Here is a 21799-nt window from a genome sequence, read left to right on the forward strand (position 1 = left end):
ATACTTTATTTTATCATAAATACAATTGGAAAAATGTCTATCTAATTGATTATAACTTCTGTGTTCCCCGGCAGGGAACAGGTTAACAGAATCTATAATCAATGATGTGCTGTGTGCACTAACATCTCTCTCTCCTAGTCACCACCTCAGCCGGTCTTCGACATTGCTTGATTCACACGACCGTGATTGGACCGTGAAAAATGGTCCATGTGTCAGCCGGATTTCGCGGCCCGATCATGGTACATGTGAACGGGACTCCTGGTATCATAGTCATTAAGGCTGCAAATACACGACAGTGAAAAAAAAATGACCATTAAAAACTGATCAATGGTCAGTTTTTTCATGTTCATTTTACATCAGTGTCTCCAAATTCTCATCCATTTCCAGTCTGTCTTTCATGGCCCGTAAAAAATAAAAAAAAAGGATGGATTTCATTTGTCAGGGTAGATAGTGCCCCAGTGCCGACATAAAGTGACAGTGCCCCAGTTCCCACATATAGTGACAGTTCCAAAGTGCCAACATATAGTGATATAATGCCACAGTGCCCTGATGTAGTCACAGTTCCACAGTGCCCACATGTAGTGACAGTGCCCACATAGTGCCACCCCCCAATATAGTGCCACAGTGCCCATGTAGACAGTGCCACACCAACTTGCAGATAGCACCCCCACATAGATCGTACCCCACCTTGTAGATCGCAGCACCACCCCCTCCCTTGTAGATAGCACCCCCACATGTAAATCTCACCCCCACATGTAGATCGCAGCACCACCAGCTCCCTTGTAGAGCGCATCCCCACCCCTTGTAAATCGCAGCACCACCACCTCCCTTGTAGAGCGCATCCCCACCCCTTGTAAATCGCAGCACCACCACCTCCCTTGTAGATCGCACCCGCTTCCTTGTGGATTGTGCCGCTGTAGCTGTCAATAGGAGCTGAATCCCCGGCCTTAGATTGCCAAGACTTTGGCCGGGGATTCTTCTCCTAGTGGGAGCAACAGTGGCACGATCTATAAGGGGGGTTGTGGTGCGATCTACGAGGTACAAGGGGGGGTGCGATCTGCAGGGGGTGCTATCTACAGCGGGGTGGTATCTACAGGGCGGTGATGTTATGTACTAGGAGTCCCTGCTTTCCCACGGAACTCCTGTTCCGTGCTGTATAAGGGCTGATTCAGACGAACGTTGCGTTTTTGCGCGCGCAAAAAACGCGGCGTTTTGCGCGCGCAAAAACCACTTGACAGCTGCGTGTGTCATCCGTGTATGATGCGCGGCTGCGTGATTTTCGCGCAGGCCGCCATCATAGAGATGAGTCTAGTCGACGTCAGTCACTGTCCAGGGTGCTGAAAGAGTTAACTGATCGGCAGTAACTCTTTCAGCACCCTCGACAGTGAATGCCGATCACAATATCGAGAAACCTGTTAAAAAAAAATAAAAAGTTCGTACTTACCGAGAACTTTCCTCCCGGCCGTTGCCTTGGTGACGCATCCTTGGTGACGCGCCTCTCTTGACATCGGGCCCCACCTCCCTGGATGACGCCACTGTCCATGTGACCGCTGCAGCCTGTGCTTGGCCTGTGATTGGCTGGAGCTGTCACTTGGACTGAATTGTCATCCCGGGAGGTCAGACTGGAGGAAGAAGCCGGGAGTTATCGGTAAGTCAGAACTTCTTTTTTTTTTTTACACGTTCATGTATATTGGGATCGGAAGTCACTGTCCAGGGTGCTGAAACAGTTTAACTCTTTCAGCACCCTGGACAGTGACTATCTCCTGACGTCGCGTAACGGAAATTTTTTTGCCGGGTTTGGCCAAAACGAGTTCGGCCGAACCCGGTGAAGTTCGGTTCGGTTGTCCGGGTTCGCTCATCTCAAAGACACTCCGTTTGGATGTTTGGAAACAGAAAAGAACGTGGTGCTTTTCTGTTTACATTCATCCTTTTGACAGCTGATGCGCTGTTTCAGTCGGTTCGCACGGAAGTGCTTCCGTGCGACCTGCGTGGTTTTCACGCACCCATTGACTTCAATGGGTGCGTGGTGCGCGAAATACGCGGAGATATTGAGCATGTCGCGCTTTTTGCGCAGCGGACAAACGCTGCGTAAAAAGCACGGACTGTCTGTACTGCCCCATAGACTTGTATTGGTCTGTGCGTGGCGCGTGAAAACCACGCGGCCCGCACGGACCCAATACATGTTCGTGTGAATCCCCCCTAAATTTGTTCAGTGCAGAACACCAGTTCCGTGGGGAAACAGTCAGAACGGTGGGCGGAGGGGCGGAGCTTCCTCCTGCAGCACGGCGCCACTAAAGAATCGATTCTACGATTCTGTTAAAAAACAGAATTCCGAGAGTCCTTGAGGGTGAATTAATCTAATTAATTTGATTAATCGCCCAACCCTATCCTATACCTCTATAACCTTCTTAAAGGGTTATCCAGGATTATAAAAAAAAACATGGCTGCCTTCTTCCAAAAACAGTGCCACAACTGTTATGCGGTTGTGTGTGATTTTGCAGCTCTGTCCAATTCACTACAAAGTCTGAGCTGCAATACTAGACAAAACCCGTGGACAGGTGTGGCACTATTTCTGGAAGAAAGCTGACATGTTTTTTTGATCTTGTACAACCCCTTTGATATTTGTTGTATGTGTTCTTTTTGGAAATATTGACAGGCTTGGAAGATTTCAATGGAGTGAAGAGAATAATTGTGTATCAGGGTACTAAAGCACTCAAGCTATTGGTTGCACATAAGTATCTAAAGCTGTAAGTACTTGGAGACTTGTGTTGCACAGTTGGATGTTGCTTCAGTTATGAAAATTTACTGAAGGGCATTGAGTCATTCCCTTCCTTGTTAGAGTCACCTTTTTTGTTGTTGTTTTATTCAAAATTATCTAATAAGGCATCATTTTCAAGTATTATGCGTGAATAACCCTAAAGAGTCTGTCTATCATTGAATAAGTCTATGAGGTGGAACATGTAGAATTATTCAATCACGGCTGTAACCAATCACATTCTCTTTTGTACAGCAGTGAACAAGAGGTCACCTGATGGGCCAATTAGCTGTCACCATATAGAATAGTCATTTAAATTGAATGTGGACATGGTGGAGCCCTTAGTGAAAATATCTTGAACACATCATAGAAATATGCCAAAAAATAATCCATTAGCCGATTCCCAAAATAAAGGGGCCCCAGCATTTAGTCGCCTGCACACTTTTGGAGATTTTTTTTTTTAACTTTGAGCTTCGTACCTGCGATTCGATGAATGACTTTATATAACAAACCCTCTTTTAGAAATTATAGTTTTGGAAATCTCTAAATAGCATTGTAGAAGATTGGACACATTGAGAATCCTCAGGTCCCAAACTCATTCATCCCCAATAACGTTATAATCTGGAATCTTCTATGAAATGTCAAGCAATAAGTTAAAAAGTTATTCCCATCTCAGACATTTATGGCATATCCACAGAATATGCCGTAAATGTCTTATGGATCTGGGTCCCACCTCTGAGATATGCCATAAATGTCTTAGTTGGGAATACCCCTTTATGGTGAAATTTCCCTTAAATTATTACGTCAGTGGTGAAAAAAAGTGACCATGTGAATTCCAATACCCTCATACGGTGTTGTCAAGTTGCAAACGTTTTTTTACCATCTGAATATATATCACCGGTTGATGAGTGATAAACTGTGCATTACCACACGTACCGAATAATACTTCTTCTTGGTCTTGTCTACACATTTGCCATGGAGACAGATCCTTCCTTTTCCGCAGGGTGTTCCCTCCACAGCAGGCAGTTTCTTTGTTAAACAAACCATTTGACCTTGACGTACAACCGCACACCACAGCCGTGAGCAGACGTCCATACCGGGGCACACTGTATATGTTGGTCCAAAGGCCAACTTACATTGCCGGACGGCATCATAACTCTGTCCAGGAAGTTCTTCAGGACCCAGAATTTGATTTCTTGGTTGGTCCAGCAAACAGTTTCCTGTAAAATAGATGAATTGCAGACTTAGTTTTAAAAGCAGGAACTATAAGGTATTAGGTTGTAAATTTAAGGTCAAAGTTGTCCTCATGTGTTTTAGTAGTTTGCCCACTCCGTTATATTGGCCTCCGATATTGGCAATAAATGACATGGAGGTAAATTATAAAATTCAGGCTACCCACAGACACCACTAGGGGGAGCTTACTGCATATGGATTTATACTGCTCCCATTGAACGCAATAATAATCAATATTCAGAAAGCTCCCCCTAGTGGTGGCTCTGTAGTAAGCAGCACAAAAATGTGGACCTAAAAATGAAATGATGTTAAAAGTAGACATCCCCTTTAAACTTTACCATCAAGCCCTGTTCTGGAGCAACTTTAAAAATGGTTGGCTGGTTTCTCATAAACGGCGCTCATACATCATATTATGTAAAGTTATATAAACTACTAACTCCCTGAAATGTTCAATTTCTCGTCACCTCATAGCCCTTGAGGTAATGTGATACAAGGCGATCGCTTCCACCAGATTCTTTTGCTCATGCCTTCTAAAACTGTGTTTAGGCTGAACTGATCCTGCATTTAGCATAAGTAGATACTGGGTCGGTCATCGGTTGGATTTAATCTGTGTAGTACAGTCTATTGTAATGTATTTTCTCCCCTCGCCCATAAAATGTACCATATAATGCCCAAATAATAAAATCATACAGTGCACAAATAACACTGCCACGTTAAATAAAGTAGTAAAAAAAGCTGAATTCTGTGCAGTTGCCTTTCTAGAGGAGCGATCACCAAATGTGGGATGGGGGTACTAGCTCAGGCCATCAGTTTCAGTGGCGCCCCCTTCTGTAATGACAGGTAATGCATCCTGTGGGACTGCAAAGTCCGTCCCTGAGCAGAAACATAAGTCATAATAATCTGCTAAAGTGACTGTAAATTCTCGTGCATGAGCAGGGGGCATTGAACATGACATTGGTTATACATTATTAATACTAATATTGGCTTGAAAATGTCGCAAAGCCTGTACCCTACATTGGTCATAAGCTTTAACATTAATGCCTGTATATAAGACAAGTTACAACATTTCAACCACTTTTTATACATGACCCTGATACATATGTCCTATATGCACAGGGAGAATTTAGGACTATTTCTACACCAGGTTTTTTGCCATAGAAAAGGCACAAATGGCAGAAAATCTGCAAAAATTTTAATTTATGTGCTGTTTGTGCCATTAACGGCACTTGAAAAAAGTTGGAGGAGCTTAGTTGATATTTACTACAATAACTGGTGTCAATTATAGCTTAAATCTACACAAGCTCAGTCAGGGTTGTAGCTATAAGGGATGTAGAGGTAGCAGTCACATCCGAGCCGTGGTGCCTGGAAGGACCCAATTCCCACATACGGATGCGTCTTTCATTACCTTTTGTATTATCTCAACATATCCTGAGATGTGTGGCGTGAGATGACCAGCTTTAAAAAACTAAATCATGATTTTGCGATACTCTGTCACGAGATGTCTATACTATATGTGTTAATGTGTGGCCACCCAGTGGTTGTGATGTGAGTTACAGCCTGTCAAGGGTTTTGCTAGAATGTCGCGGTATTGTATTGAATGGTTTCATGAGAAATTGGAGTCCTTAACCAAATTCAAGCAAAGATAAGGGTGAACACATCTATAAGAAGACACTAGTGTTATAAATGACAATGGTAGGTGGTGGGGGGCCCTGTTACAAATTTTGCATTGGGGACTAAGAGCTTCAGGTTACGCAGCAGACAATAGTCCTAAGTATATCATATAGTCTTCAATATTTTAATTTCAGTCTTTTTTCCTGTGGGTCAAGTAGAAATAAGGTCAAAATAATGCAGATAAGATCTCCAATCAAACAATCTAAAAATCTGAAAAGTTTTAGTTCCTATAAAGTTCAGGTCTGTGAAACAGGAAACCCCCTTTCCGATAATGAAAAAGGAAATGTTTTTTGCCGAAGGACAAGACTGCATTTAAAACCCAGTAATAGATTCCAAAGGGAAGTTTAAGCAATAGATGTATTTTTATTGAGAACAAGATTGTAGCGCCAACAGATTGAAATCAATAAAGAGATTTGGTATTCTCATATACAACGTGCAATGCTAAAGTAATGCTCGGGGAAAAAGCCTCTTCTAATGCTTTCCATATCCTTGGCTACAACAAAGTCTCTTAAATGGTTTTCATGACTGTCAGCAGTTTCGAGCAAGGAAGAAAGGTATAAATACAAGCGCCCCCGTGGAATTCAGCAAAGCTCTGTTGACTCTTAAAGAATGCTCGTTGGCACAGGTCCACCAGGACTGAAACACTTGTGCCCTTGTGCCCGTTGCTGGCATTGTAAATCAGCCCCAAACGAGTTGTTGGGTATTATGGAAAGAAACACTAACATGTAAACCGGAACATTAAAACAGGCTGCTGGTGGAGCATAAAGGCCAATGTGAAAAGAGTCTGCTGTAATTTCCAAAACAGAATCATTGTGACCTCATCTACCCTCTGACTGCATTTAAGAATTCAGCTCGGCTCCCAGGAGCTTTTATCAATTGGTATGTGTGTTGTTCGCTGTGACAAGCATGACACTGTCTAATAGGGGCAATGATCAGGAAAAGTAATTACTGTAATATTCTATTCAGCGAGCCTTGTATAGGTGTCCACTCATTTGATCATGTTGTTTTACATTATATTGAATTACTGCGCAGATGTAGCAGAGTAGAGATTGAACTTACTGCAATTCATTGTTGGATCTCCTCTTAAAAAAAAAGCAATTATCAAAATGAGACTAAATAAAGGGGGTTTTACACTGGGCGATTATCGGGCAGACAACGGCAGCGATCAGCAGATGGACGAGCAAATGCTCAATCATCTGATGATCGTATCGTTTTAAAAAAGTGAAATATTATCGTTGTCAGCAGCACATCTCCCTGTGTAAACAGGGAAACGTGCTGCCGACATGACAATAACGTATGTAGACGAGCGATCGGAGTAATGACCGCTCGTCCCCATCAATAGCTCCTTGTGACAGGAGCAAACGAGCGCCGATCAACGATTGTCTCGTTGATCGGCACTCCCTGCATCGGCCGGTATAATAGGGCCTTAAGGGTATTACAAAAGGTGATCCAACACTTTAAGGACTGTCAGTGTTTTACACCTGGGTTGGGTCGGACATACCATAAGTGAAACCTGTGAAGCTACACCTAGAGACCAGTTTTTGATGGCTAGCAAACAACAAAAATGTTGCATTTGGCTTAAGAGTGCCATGCATGAAGCTGCCCGCACAGTGAACTCGGTTTGGCAGCTGAGGTATAATGTATGGCTCCTGACAAGAAATGTGAGATCTGGGAGATGTCAGCTCGTCACTAAAAACGGTTTGTGCTGTTTCTACCCTGTAAAAAGAAGCTAGAAAAGGAGGAACCCAATAATATAGAACAAGGCTCCTATGCCCACCGAAGCCTCCAGATCCCCCAGGTCACTGTCGTACTTATTTTTGCAGAATTGCTCACAAGTATCCAAAATAAAACCAGGTGCTCCCTATTCTTTTATACATTGGCGGACCTATCATAGAGGAAGTTTGTGCTACATCTGTGTAGAGGAAGCAGCCATTACCCACCCATCCCTATACAGGAGACCGAACTAGACAATAAGCACAAACAGTCGAACATAAGGCACAGCCCCAATGCTACTATGGTGACTGCACAATAGGATTATTAATTCTGCAACTGATACGTAATAGAATCATTAGTTATGAGGTGGATAATAGTTTTGCGGGGTTAGAAAGGAGGGTGACACTGGCTGGTAATTTCCCATGTGCAGCCCATCATGGGCCCACAACCCAAGGAAATCTCATTTTGGAGTAATATTTACATTTGAGAGCCCCAGGCCCCTTGTGTTAGACCAATGAGATCTCTGCTCCTTGACGTCATAGAAGTAATGTTGGATTCCCAGCCTCAGTTTAGTGGGACCGATGGGACTTATGATCTGCGTGGATAAAAGGAGAGACAATGAACCCCCTCAGGTATGCGGCCCCTGGTTACTACTTGGTTGCTTGATGGCTCAGTCCACTCTTACTTTTGACTGTTTGACCTGGAGTATTTCAGTAATGAATGCATCAATTTCCCTGTTATATTCGTGTTTATTTGATAAATGGCAATTTTTCGAATTAGACGTGGTACATTCAAAGCAACCCCAATTACAGACACCGGAAAGCATGTGAACTGTGTTAATGAATGAATAAATAAATGAATATATTAAAAATATCTATAGATGTAATTTGACAAATCGTTATGGTCCTAACCTTAGGTGACTCATTTCCCAACATTAACATATAAATCACTACAAGCCAGGGACAGTTGTAATATAATTTTGCTTGTTTTACACCGGTTGCGTAATAATCAGTAGCAGCCACATGTAAAATCCATTTATCTCCAAGAAGTGGAAAAATAAATGACACGTTCTGTATGTCCTAAACAAAAGTAAGAAAGTTCTCCGGGTTTACTCGACAGTGTCCTCAAACAAACTTGCAGCAGTTACTCAGCTCAAAGCAATGCTTGGCACTGAACTTCAATGGTTAGCTGCCATGGTCCTTGGTTAATGTTATTAAGACTGATAAAGAAATATGCTTTGTATTTCTTTATCAGAATAATTAACTGTGCCAGAAAACGAATAGGACTTGACAAAGGAAAGACTTGTCTCATGAAATAATAATGAAACACATTTACTTTGTTCTTTTTTTTTTATTATTTGGAATCCAAAAATTGAGTATATCATTCTTTGACTAAAGGAAAGGTTCTTTATGCTATATATCATATTTGTGGAAAGAGGTTACAAACTGTGCTATGGTGTCTTTGGTACAAGTGCATATACATCATAGAGGTAAAGAGGGAACCCAGCTCAATGCTTCTTGGCGGTGAGAACCTGGGCAGAACTCCTTTCTCCGGAGGAACTGCATTGTTAGCAAGCAAGGGGGTGAGTAGTTGGCCCAAAGCTCGTTGCAAGAGTTAAAAAACACTAGCAAACCCTGCACCAGAATGGGTAGCCCATTTTGATCTTTGCTATGGGTACTCCTCTATTCTATATATACCACTGTTCTGGTATAAACAAAATAACAAAGCTGCCATAATCACTCATCGTATACGTAATTAAAAGCACAGATTAACCTCGAGAACATCATTTTACATACTAGTTTTGTAAACCCAACAACCGGTATTATAGCACAGAACTGCAATGAGATTTCTACTGGTTGCTACTGGAATCAATCAACAGCCTGTCGACAGACACTCCCCCAATGGCTTAACTGAACTCCTATAAAGGCCCTTTTACACCGGCCGATAATTGGCCGATGCAGAGAGCGCCGATCAACGAGACATCGTTGATCGGCGCTCGTTTGCTCCTGTCACACGGAGCTATGGATGGGGACGAGTGGTCGTTACTCTGATCGCTCGTCCCCATACATTATTATCATGTCGGCAGCGCGTCTCCCTGTTTACACAGGAAGATGTGCTGCCGACAACAATAATATTTTACTTTTCTAAAACGAAACTATTAGCAGATTGAGTGAAACAAGTCTTGTGTATATTGAAAGACTTTTTGGTAATACTTATAGATCTACAAAGAAAGACTCCTAAGAAACCCAGTCCAGTGTCAAAGAAGTGACTACAGAACCTATGGAGATGACTTAGATGGCAGAGACTAACCTATTATTATTATTATTATATACTGGCTTAGACATAGGCCCGACTCTCATGCTGACCAAATCCTTCTCCAACCTTCCATTGATTAACACCTGTGCTATGCAATATGAATATTAAAGATGAAAATTTTATTTATATCGGAGATGCCGGCCTCTGGATTAATTGTCCCCTATGTCCTCCTCTTATGTTGGCTCTTTACAGTGTTGGTCCTTTGACCCAATGAAATTAAAAGTGATGTTTCACAAGTCTGATATAAGAGGTCAGTTATTTGTATTGTATGGGAAAGGTCCATACGTCTAAATCTCTAAACCACAACCCTAAACTGAACGTCACCCGAGAACATCATTTTGTTTTGTTTTTTATTTAAATAGGTCCAAAATTTTGTGATGATAAATTTCTTAAAACATTTTAGCAGTTTGTTTTTCTGACATAGAGCTCCAAATTACTTGTACACAGTTAAATGCTAAAATTCTGTCTGCCAGCAGTCACCACTAGAGGGAGCTTTGGAGCTTACCGCCTACTGTTTATACATTGAACTCAAACAGCATGCAGTAAATGTCAAAACTCCCCCTAGTGGTGGCTGCAGGCTGTCAGAATCTTATCATTTAACTCTATATTTATGTAGAATATTTGTGACTCTTGTCAGGAATACAGAGCTCTAACTGCTATTAAGAATTTATCAAGTACAGAATAATATAGTAGAACAAATATTTTTGATAAATGAAGCTGTACAGCAATGACAGATACCCTTTAATAACTGTAATCATTATTTTATTTTTACAGCATTTGGACAATGTTAAGTGTATGAGTGTTTCATAGCCAGCTGCACTGGCTCCACTGGCCACACAATGCTGGCATATCAGGGATATTTTTTTTTATTACAAATGCCTCAGTTGGCTTATAGTATTTCAATATGAATTATTTGGTTTCTGCTCCTTTATGCCCTGTGCTCTACCCCGTGTAACTCCCTTCCAAATATCTGAATGCCGCAGCTGCCGGCTTCTCCTTCGTCCTTCCATTTCAAGGCAATAACTTGTGTGTCCTTTATAAATTCATAAGCTGTCCATCTTCCGATCAGCGGCACTTTGATTTATTTTATTCATTGCCACACTTCTGCTTGGCATACACTAAGTACTCGTTTTCAGCCCAGCTTTACTTTCTGTATTAATCTAGGGTTTACTATTCCAAAGTTAAAACATGATTTTCTGAGTACCGTTAATCTTTGGCTGAGTAGATAAGTATATGTAAAAGTTTGTACTATTATCTCTATCCCATCATATTAGACTGTGTGTTTATCAACTTCCAGAAGACCATCTGCTTAGGATTAGGGATAGTGCCTTAAAATGAAGCTCCACTTCTGTTGAAGTATTAGACAACGGAATAAATAGCAATTCCATAATATATAATTCATATCAGAAACCCTCCCTTTAGCTGTGAAAGCAAACTGATAACTTGCAGGACTGTGGGGAACTTTACATTCAAAGAACTGGCCCCGTATAGTTGTCAACAGAATACAGGCTGTATAGCTGCCAACAGAATACAGGCTGCATAGCTGCCAACAGAATACAGGCTGCATAGCTGCCAACAGAATACAGGCTGTAAATCTGTCAACAGAATACAGGTTGTAAATTATAATAATATAAGAAGTCACAGAGGAGTTACCTGACCATATAAATTCATAAGACTGTTTATGAAATGATACTTCTTATTAAATTTCTGGTAGAGGGAACATTTTTGCTGCAAATGCTGCAGAACCTCGGAAGCTTAATGTCAGCCACAACACCCTTCTATAGGCAGGCAAAAAGTCCCACAATGTCATTCATACTGCGTATCATTTTGAGCCACAATTTCTGCAGTGTTGGCCTGACCCCTTCCCCCCCAACCACAACGGCTTCTACCTCCATGTAGAGATCTTTATATGCTATGTGAACTCTTTCAAGGATTTTTTTCACTGCTCTAATATATCTAAAATAATAAAATAAAACAACCATTTGTAAATGGTTTTTATTGAAAATTAACCTGCTGTTTTGTGTATTCAGCTCCAATGCAGACTTATTTGTCCTGCAGTTTTGTATTACTCTTTTCTATCTTTATCCTGCTTCTTGCAAACCCATAAACAGTATAAGAGGGTCAGATGGAAGGCACAACATATGACTAATATCCTTCTAGTCATCCACTGGTAAACACAGATTGCGATTCTACTTGAAATACCATGTCTAACCAGATAGTGTGCTGTTGAGTGGAAATATATCCACGAGCAGCAAGGATCACAATCAAATTACCCAATCGTATGCCACCTAGTGGTAAAAAATATGTATCATGGTGGACCTTTAATCTGTATTAGATATATTTCGTAGTTTAGTATTGTACAGCGGACAGAGCTGCTTTATCTTTCTACTATTTTACACATTTATAAATCAACAATGTAGAAATTGTGTTGGCTTCATTGAAATCAAAAGCAAGACAAAAATCCTGTGCTTTATGGAAAAGACATATGGAATACGGAAAGATGTAGGAAGGTAGGAGGAGTGGCGGTCATGGTTGTAAAAACACAGCTGTGCCGACAAAATCAATTTATACTTAGAGGATAAGCAGGACCATCCAAATACGACACAAGGAGAGGAAGAATAGTACAAGACGGCATTTGGATAGGGTTCAAAATAAAAATGAATGAAACTTGAGTAGATCCATATACACAGATAAGTATTCATTTTATCTATACTGTGCAAATACCAGGCTACATATAATTTATTCTTTCCCAAGCTCAGAACATTAAAAATTGCTTGGATCTATTTATATACAACATATTATACTACACACATTATGTCATAATAGATAAAAAAAAACACAACAAAAGTAGCTGTTACATTCAAGAATGGTCTTATTATCACATAAGTGGAGGGTCCAGCGGCTGCATCCCCGATTGATATCAAGAATGAGCCGGTGCCACTTCAAGCTTGGGTTACCTTCCCCTTTTAAAGTAATGTGTGGTTCAGAGCTACAAATATCTGGTCTCTCCATCAAAGGAAAGTTGACCAAGCACATGAGGCCACTTCTTCCCCAAATATGTTGAATATGTTGACTGGGAGTCTCACCAAAAAAAAAGTTTTTACGCATATGGATGCAGTCTCAGTTTAGCTGCAGCAATGAGGTGCTGTCTCGACACATGACCATGGCAGCCAATCACTGGCAGTAACGGTGACGTCAGTATGGTCAAGACATCACCGCTATGTGGAACTTAGAGAGTTCTTCTGTCTGCTTACCTTGCAAAATGACACCCTGAGTCCCTGCTGAGTGTGGTGTCATGAACTTGGCCCTATGTATAAATAAACACGCCGTGTGCTGGATCCTGTAAAATCTGGCAGAGGGAGTATTTACTTTTCAGCAGACAGGGCAGATCTGGAACCCTTTCCTTCAAGGCACTGATAGTGTTTTTAGGAAAAACATTATACTTTAGATAATTTGTGTAACTTTACAACACAAACTGTATAAATATAAATTGATAAAAAATTGGAAATTCATGAAAATCGAACACATTGCTGACAAACATTGGACTGTAGCATGAATTGAAGTGTCTAATCAAATCAAAATATATGAATACAATAGAAATCACTAAGCACTTTCCAAGGAATCAATTCCCAGATAGTACTGATTCTCCTTGTGGAGATCCAGTTGGTTGGGAGCATTTAGGGCATTGCTCCATGGGAAAAATATGCAAATTAGCTCTACTCCTATCACTCTAGTGCCACCTGTAGGTGACTACCCAGTTAGTCAATGTTTAACCCCTTATAAAGTCTTGAAATATTTCCAAAGTGATAGCCCACAACGCTTTCTGTTTGCTCAATAACTAGTAACAACTGCCCGGACACTAGAGAGTTGAAATGTGAGAAGTCATGTAACAATGCTGGGCACCAGACGTATAAAATTTCATCTCCGTAAAATAGGATCTAAAATTGTCTGTGGTATGCCAGGCTTCTTCAGAATAATTTCAGTCCATCGCCCACAAACCTCAAAGGGCAGATGATTAAAAAGCTAAAAAAAATATTATTTTATGGTAGATGGAAGTTTCTTGTGTAACTAATGCTGACAAATGGATCCAGCGGTTAACAAAGATTAAATTTATTTTAGAGGACTGGACTGCTAGGAAGGTGCGATGCTTGTGTCATCATCCCAATTTTTATATCTCATGACCAGGTGAGAAAGCAGACAGCAGAGGACCCCTGTGCAAGACCAGTATATGGGCCCCTTGGTCTCCAATAGCTACACATAGAGCACCTCCCTTATGTCTCTCTAACAACCCACCAGTAGAAAGCTATATTTAAAGGGGTATACCTGCCTCCAACATTTTTCACCTATCTAGTGGGTAGCTGAAAAATACTAGATCCTTGGGGCTCCGACCGCTGGGACCTCCATCGATCCCCAGCTATTTCCATCAGGCTCATAGACTTTGAATGGAGCGGCACGACACATGCACAGCCTCCGCTTTATTTAAACTCCTCCTAGCCGGCGTCTTGCAGCTGGGGGGAATAGAAAACAAGGGTCCCTTGTTCTGGAAATTGGCGGCGATCACAGTGGTCAAAACTCCACTGATCTAGCATTATTTACCTATGAAGTGGATAAGTGAAAAATGCTAAAGGCTGGATTACCTCTTTAAAGTGACAGTGGGTCCTCTTACCTATCGGACTTATGTGTAGCTGCACAATATGAACATATGGTATGTCCGCCCCAGCTCATGGCTGTGAGATAGTCAAAACGGATCACTCTGACATATTTTTTTAATAAATAATCAGGTTCACTTACACAAGTTATAAAATTGTGTCCATTTTCATATATTAGAACTTGCCAAATTTTAAAAATGTCACCTCTTATTTCAGAAGTGGATAATGTCCCTGACCTAGCACCATTAGCATTTACCATAGGAAGTACTTTTAATGAAACAGACTTCCAAAGTAATAAATTGCCTGCTGACTTCATAACTGTCAGTGATGAAAATTATGGAATATACTTGACAGTTTGCGCACTTCGAGACACTTACCATGGCCGTCATCCAAAAAATCAGTGATTGTCGCTGAGGTGCACTTTGACCATGGTTTGGAGGAATCGATGCTTGTTAGGACAGATGACATAAGACGTTTATCTTCCAGGGAGCCAAAGTTCTCCTCACAGAATTTTGAATCATCATGGGAAAGCCCAAGGAGATGTCCTGTAAAGTGAAAAAACATATTGATGGAATGCATTACAGAATACAGTGCGAAGGCTGTGGTTTAGTCTTCATGAGCAGACATCTACAGACATTTTCCATGCAATGTGGTTATAAGATCTGTAATACCAATGTATATAAATGTAAGTGCGTACTTGTGTGCTTAGGTATATTGTAATGCTCTCTAAGGAATAGCTTGAAATTTCCTTTATAAAAAGTGCACCAGTCTCTTCTTACTATATTCTTGTAGTAGACCCACAGTGGTCAGCCCTTGACCATGAGGACCATCATGGCACATGGGGGTGGGGGCGCCTGATTTTGCATTGGGAGCTTTAAGTTACACCTCTACGTATAACATATGACATCTAACAGATAGATCACTTATGAAAAAAGACAGCCAACTTTCTATGTGAGTTAAGTGTTCTGCCATGTTTCATGGACGTTTAATTTGGGTGTACTTTCTTGTGGTTCCCTGAATGGGTGTTAGAAGGTGACTGTCTTGGATCTCTTTTAGGGGATCTGTTAGCTACCTAGTTTTCTGGGGTTCTTTCAGGTGACAAATTACACTTAAAGAGGCTCTGTCACCAGATTTTGCAACCCCTAACTGCTATTGCAGCAGATCGGCGCTGCAATGTAGATTACAGTAACGTTTTTATTTTTAAAAAACGAGCATTTTTGGCCAAGTTATGACCATTTTTGTAGTTATGCAAATGAGGCTTGCAAAAGTCCAAGTGGGTGTGTTTAAAAGTAAAAGTCCAAGTGGGCGTGTATTAGGTGCGTACATCGGGGCGTTTTTAATACTTTTACTAGCTGGGCGTTCTGATGAGAAGTATCATCCACTTCTCTTCAGAACGCCCAGCTTCTGGCAGTGCAGACACAGCGTGTTCTCGAGAGATCACGCTGTGACGTCACTCACAGGTCCTGCATCGTGTCAGACGAGCGAGGACACCGGCACCAGAGGCTACAGTTGATTCTGCAGCAGCATCAGCGTTTGCAGGTAAGTAGCTACATACCTACTTACCTGCTAACGCCGATGCTGCTGCAGAATCAACTGAAGCCTCTGGTGCCGGTGTCCTCGCTCGTCTGACACGATGCAGGACCTGTGAGTGACGTCACAGCGTGATCTCTCGAGAACACGGCTGTGTCTGCACTGCCAGAAGCTGGGCGTTCTGAAGAGAAGTGGATGATACTTCTCATCAGAGCGCCCAGCTAGTAAAAGTATTAAAAACGCCCCGATGTACGCACATAATACACGCCCACTTGGACTTTTACTTTTAAACACACCCACTTGGACTTTTGCAAGCCTCATTTGCATAACTACAAAAATGGTCATAACTTGGCCAAAAATGCTCGTTTTTTAAAAATAAAAACGTTACTGTAATCTACATTGCAGCGCCGATCTGCTGTAATAGCAGATAGGGGTTGCAAAATCTGGTGACAGAGCCTCTTTAAGTCCCATAAATGTTGCCTCACAAAATGTGTAAGTTGTCCACCAAGCTCCTATCTGTCAGCCACTCTAGAAAAGCTCAGAACAAAACATACCCCCTTACATTTCTTTTAAAATCCATCAGTAATTGTGGGCTATAAAATTTTGTTAGCTCACTCCCTTACGGTCGACCTAAAAGCTTACTAAATACTGAGTACTGAGCCCCTGTGCAACTGCACAGGTTTCCCATATGTTATGTCCAGTCTACCCTTGATGGCTGACCTTAAAGGGGTTGTCCGGTGAAATTACATCATTGGCCTATCCGCAGGCCATCAATATCTGATTGGTGGGGGGTCCAAATCTCGGCATCCCTGCCGATTAGCTGTTTTAAAATGCCATGCTACACCGGCGAGCGCTGCTTGCCCTTCATTGCATACAGATCTCCATATTGTACAACACCGAAACATTCATAGTGCTGAATCACAGCATTACAGATTTTTCCCATTCACCTAAATGAATACGGTGCTACGGTTATACGAATGTATCCACGTTGTACAGTATGGAGCTGAGTAGCCAATGAAGAGCAAGCAGTGTTCGCCGTTGCACAACGGCGACTTCAAACAACTGATCGGCAGGGATGCCGAGAGTAGGACCCCCGACAGCCAGATATTGATCCTGAGGAGAGGCCATACATTTTCTGTCAAAACCCCTTTCGGTTTGCCAAAGACATTACAGCCACCCTGAAATAAAAGTTCGAAACATAATGTACGCAATTATTTTAGTACCATAGACATAACAATTATCAATAATGAACAAGGTTTCTGTTCGGATCATTAACATATCTTTCCATCTATAGCCAGTAACTCTTAGAACTTTCTTATATATTTTCTCCTTTACTCAAAGAGTCTCTGTAGTTACATAACACCTTGTGCATAAACTGCTATAATGTGCCCAATTTTAACTATTAAACTAACAGAAAAGTAGCATAAAAAAGTAAACAGGTCTCAAAGTGTCGACATATTGCAGGTGTGCTACTTAGTATTTAATTAAACAACCGGCTCAAAGCACTAATTGCTCAGAGCTTATTCCCTCGGTAAAAGTTACGTAATTGCTTCTTGTCACCTTAGATTTTTTCCATAGTGCAGAATGCCAACATTAACATGGCTTTACTAGAAAATTCACGGTGAGTATCAAGTGGTGTGTGGATTGCATTTCACAGACTTAAGAATTTAAGAAGCTTAAATTAAGAAACACACATGCTGTTCCCTCCTGTGCTTCCCAAAGTGTTAGATATCTCAAAACAGTTGAGACCAAAAACATCAGCTCATGTTTCTAATCTTTGGTCTTCAGTAACCATCTTGGGACAATGTTTATGAAAAAAAAAAACGGTTGAAAACTAGTTGGAAAATAGTATTTTTCAAAGAAAAAGCTACAGAAGAAAAAAACTTCTACCATTAGTCTGCATAGGTGACATCCCATTCCAGAATTCACAAGGAAGAGCGCTGTCTTTACCTAATATCACGGACATAGGTATAGGGGGTGCAGAGGTGATAGTGGCAACCGGGTCCAGCCACATGGGAAGGCACCGGTGTTATATTTGCCACTTGGTAGGTTGGGGGACCCTATAACAGGTGCGGCATTGGGGCTCAAGAGCTTCAAGTTACGCCTCTAGCTAATATGAAGGATATTGTAATGAAATAATTACGTTTTCGGTTTAGGTCGTATGCTTTACGGGGCTTCTGATTTGTCTCTATGTTGACCTACTTTTTGTAGGGGCTTAGGTGTATCTCTGTGTTAGTCTGGCTTGTTTTAGGCTTAGGCTTGGGCTTGGGCTAAGATCCTGGGTTGGTCTATAGCTGGCCATACACATTAGGTAAAAGTTGACAAAACTTTCTATTTTCAGCGGAATCGGCTGACGATCTAATATTTTTGGGGCTTTCGACTGTCTACCAATGGCAGATGTCAGGGGAAAGAAAAAACGGGTATGTTGGATATCAACATGTCCAATAGGTTTTTCCCATAGGAGAAATGCTGCTGTCAGAGATGTCTGGCAGCAGCTTATTCCCCTCACCCCATATATATTTATGGTGGTGTCTGGAGAAAAACCTGTCATACAAACAAGCGGACATATATAGGTTGGCTTATCTTCTTACACAAAATCGATTTGTCCAATATTCTGTAGGATTAACACAATTCTGAACCAGCTACTTTCTGGACTATTGGCGGTCTCCAATCAAAATACTGGATTATATAAATTTGGCTCATCACCAGCGCCTTCTAATAACTTTTAATGGGCCACCTCCTGCTGTTCAACTTTATTTAAGAAGGAGTTGATTGAAAGTGAATAACTACTCTTATGAGATTAGAAAACATGGCTGCTGTCTTCCAGAAATTGCACCACTCTTGTCCATGGGCAAGGTCTAGCATTGCAGCTCACCCTATATAAAGAGAACCTGTCACCTTACCTGACATGTCTGATTTAGTAAATAGGGGAATGGTAACACCCAGTTGTCAATTTATTCATACATTTCTAGGAGGAATAACAGAGGAACAGTATAACCCAGAGTTCTAAGAAAATATGTTCCAGAATTATTATTTCATGGGAAATACAAGTATTTACTCAAATAGACATGTCAGAAGGGGTGAGAGGTTCTTTTAAGTGAATGTGGCGGGGTTGCAATACCAGACAAATCCTCAGGACAAGAGTGGCGCTATGTCTGGAAGGTGGCCATGTTTTTTTAATCTCTTAGAACCCCTTTAATCATAACAATTACAAAGATCATGGGCAACTTGTAAATGCACATGCACTTCATTAAATGCGCAAAAACTTCCACAGCTGACAAAATCATATGAGCCATGAAATCATACGTATAGGAAATGTAGCACTCAAGTTATAATGTCATTTCAATATCATTGGACTTGTCTCCATGAATTAAGCTGTCCTCAAAATTACTTTAATAAGTTTTATTATATTTATGTAACTCTGGTGAACTTCATTGCCTCACAGTGACAACATTTATGGGTAAGTGGATATGACGTCAATCCTGGCATGTCTAGTATGTGAGTATAGCTGTGTGTGAGGTAAAAAAAAAAGACGGATATTATTGATGATGTCCCAGTAGAAGGAAAACCATAAGAATTAGCAAGTAATGGACAACTTCCTTGAGTTGCAGTCAAAGGAAAAAAAAACGTCTCCTGTTGGAGGAGCATGAAGTATGTAAATCCTTTGAATTTTGAACCAGATGGGGGCTTTTTTGCCCAGATACCCTTTACCCACGTGTATCTTGGAATCCCTGCACACCAATAGCATCAAAATGGCACCAAAGTCAGAACCCAAAGGCATACATACCATAAAGGCAGACCATGTGGCTGATTTGGGGCACTTGGATAGAAGGGGTCCAGCCCTGGTTGGTCCTATCTCCTTTGTAGATGGTGACGACCTGTGCAGAACTCCCCTCTCCAGAGGGAATGCACTGTTAGCAAACAAGGGTGTGGAGAATTTCCCCAAAGGTCATAGAAAGGGCATGAAAGCCCTTTTGTCCTGGGTGGCAAAGCTTGACCACTCAACGGGGGGCCCATTTTGATCTTTGATTTTGGGGCTCCTACTCTTCAGTGTGAACCACTATCATTTGGTTCCTGGGTCTGGATCATATAGCAGGCACTTGACAGTATAGAACTGCAAAAAAAAAAACGCTTCTATCCTAAACCCTACCTGCAAACTACAGTTCCCTCTCATCTTTACCCCAAAAATCAGGCACCCTTCAGAATGCAGAACTTTTTATTACACCAAACATCATACAAGTGGTTCCAGTTATATTATATATAATGTATGGTGATAACAATACTCTCTGTATCAGGGCCATTCCCCCATTTATCATGTGCCATATTTAGTACTGGTGGCAGAGGCGCTATACTGGTAGGCCTCTTCAGGTATCAGGACCAAAATAGATGTGATCCGGGTTAACAAAAATTGAATGCGGGGAGAATTACTAATCAAACTTGCCAGTATTTTGCCTCAAAATTTGCCCAAAGGTGGCGTACTTCAAATTTATTATGTGTTTTTGACACTTTTTGGACCTTTCTCTACAGTCAAAAGTGTCTAAAACAAAAGAGGTTTAAAATGCACAAAATCTATTGGGTGCAAAATACTGCTGTAAAGTACGACTGACATGAGGAGTCATAAGAAAGAGAAACGTGTCAAGCAATATCCACCAAATCAATCATACAGCTTGCGCCATTGTGATAAATTTAACGCAGTTTCTGCCTATATGGTCTAGGTTTACCCTGTCTATGTTTAGGACAGTATTAATAAATCTGACCCAATGACTCATGATCTTATGCATCTCTTGTTTTTTAGTTTTTTTAGACACTACACTTCAAGCCATGAGCCCTTGGGCATTGCCCTAATGTCTGAATGGCCAGTCCACCTCTGGCGCCCCTTTGGGTAAAGCCACACGGAGCGGCCCTGACACGGTTGCAACGTGGTCAACAACCGCTCTGGCACCATGTTCGGCGCGGCTGCCAAATGCCATCTTAATGGCAGCGCGTTAATGCGGGTAAAACGTCCCATTATCTGCAAAATTGTGCGGCAATTACAACATTTATGACCGAACGATTTTTCAGGTAAAGGGCCGTTTTACCCGCAATAACGCATGGCCATTAATAGGGTATTTGATCATGGTGCCGGTGTGGTTGTTGGCCACGTTGTGACCGTGTCAGGGCCGCTTTGTGTGGCCTTACCCTTAGGCCTTATTCACAAGAACGTGTGCGTTTTGCGCGCATTGCAGTTCCGTGTGTCATCAGTGAATGGTGCGTGGCTGCGTGATTTTCACACATATGCCATCCTTATGACACGCGGTTTTGATGTTTAGAAAAATAAATGAAGGAAGTGCTTCCGTGTGCCGTGCGTGATTTTCACGCACCCATTGACTTCAATGTGTGCGTGATGCGCAAGAAACGGCCAAGTCTAGGACATGTCGTGAGTTTTACGCAGCGGACATACGCAGCGTCAAAATCACGGACTCTCTGAACGGCCCCATTGACTAACATAGGTCTGTGCGACGCACGTGATTTTCACGCGCGTATCACGGACGTTAAACACGTTCGTCTGAATAACGCCTTATAGTTACACCCCTGTATGCTTACAACTAGATTTTTATGAGTGAATGAAGATGTTTAATCTCCTCACCTGGTCACATATCCAATGATAATTCCAGATTAAACTATAGCAAATCTTGTAAGGAATGCACCCGTAAGCCCAGATTTCCTGTATGGTTCATATGATATCGGCCTACCCAGCAGCTTTCAAAATAAAATTCTTGTTTCATTTAGCCAGTTGTTGGGAAGAACTTTTACATTGATCAGCAGAAGCAGGAGGAAAAAACCCTCAAACCACAGCAAACGCCGCGCGGAGATAATGTTGTGTCTGAAGAACTTCCTAATATCTTGGCTGAACATTCTGCTTTGATTTCAGATTGTCTAACTTGTGCCTTTG

General features: G+C 41.5%; 1 protein-coding gene across 1 annotated transcript in view; it reads right to left on the reverse strand.

Moving 5' to 3' along the window:
* The window catches only part of ADAMTS5 (ADAM metallopeptidase with thrombospondin type 1 motif 5), an 89143-nt gene that overhangs the window by 22533 nt on the left and 44811 nt on the right, over nt 1-21799 (reverse strand). Inside the window, exons 3-4 of the mRNA XM_075854522.1 lie at nt 14715-14882; nt 3692-3975 (exon numbers count right to left, since the gene is read on the reverse strand). Coding sequence (XP_075710637.1) covers nt 3692-3975; nt 14715-14882 — 452 coding nt within the window. The remainder of the gene's footprint in view (nt 1-3691; nt 3976-14714; nt 14883-21799) is intronic.

The sequence above is a fragment of the Rhinoderma darwinii genome, chromosome 2, assembly GCF_050947455.1.
Source record: "Rhinoderma darwinii isolate aRhiDar2 chromosome 2, aRhiDar2.hap1, whole genome shotgun sequence".
NCBI lineage: Eukaryota > Metazoa > Chordata > Amphibia > Anura > Rhinodermatidae > Rhinoderma > Rhinoderma darwinii.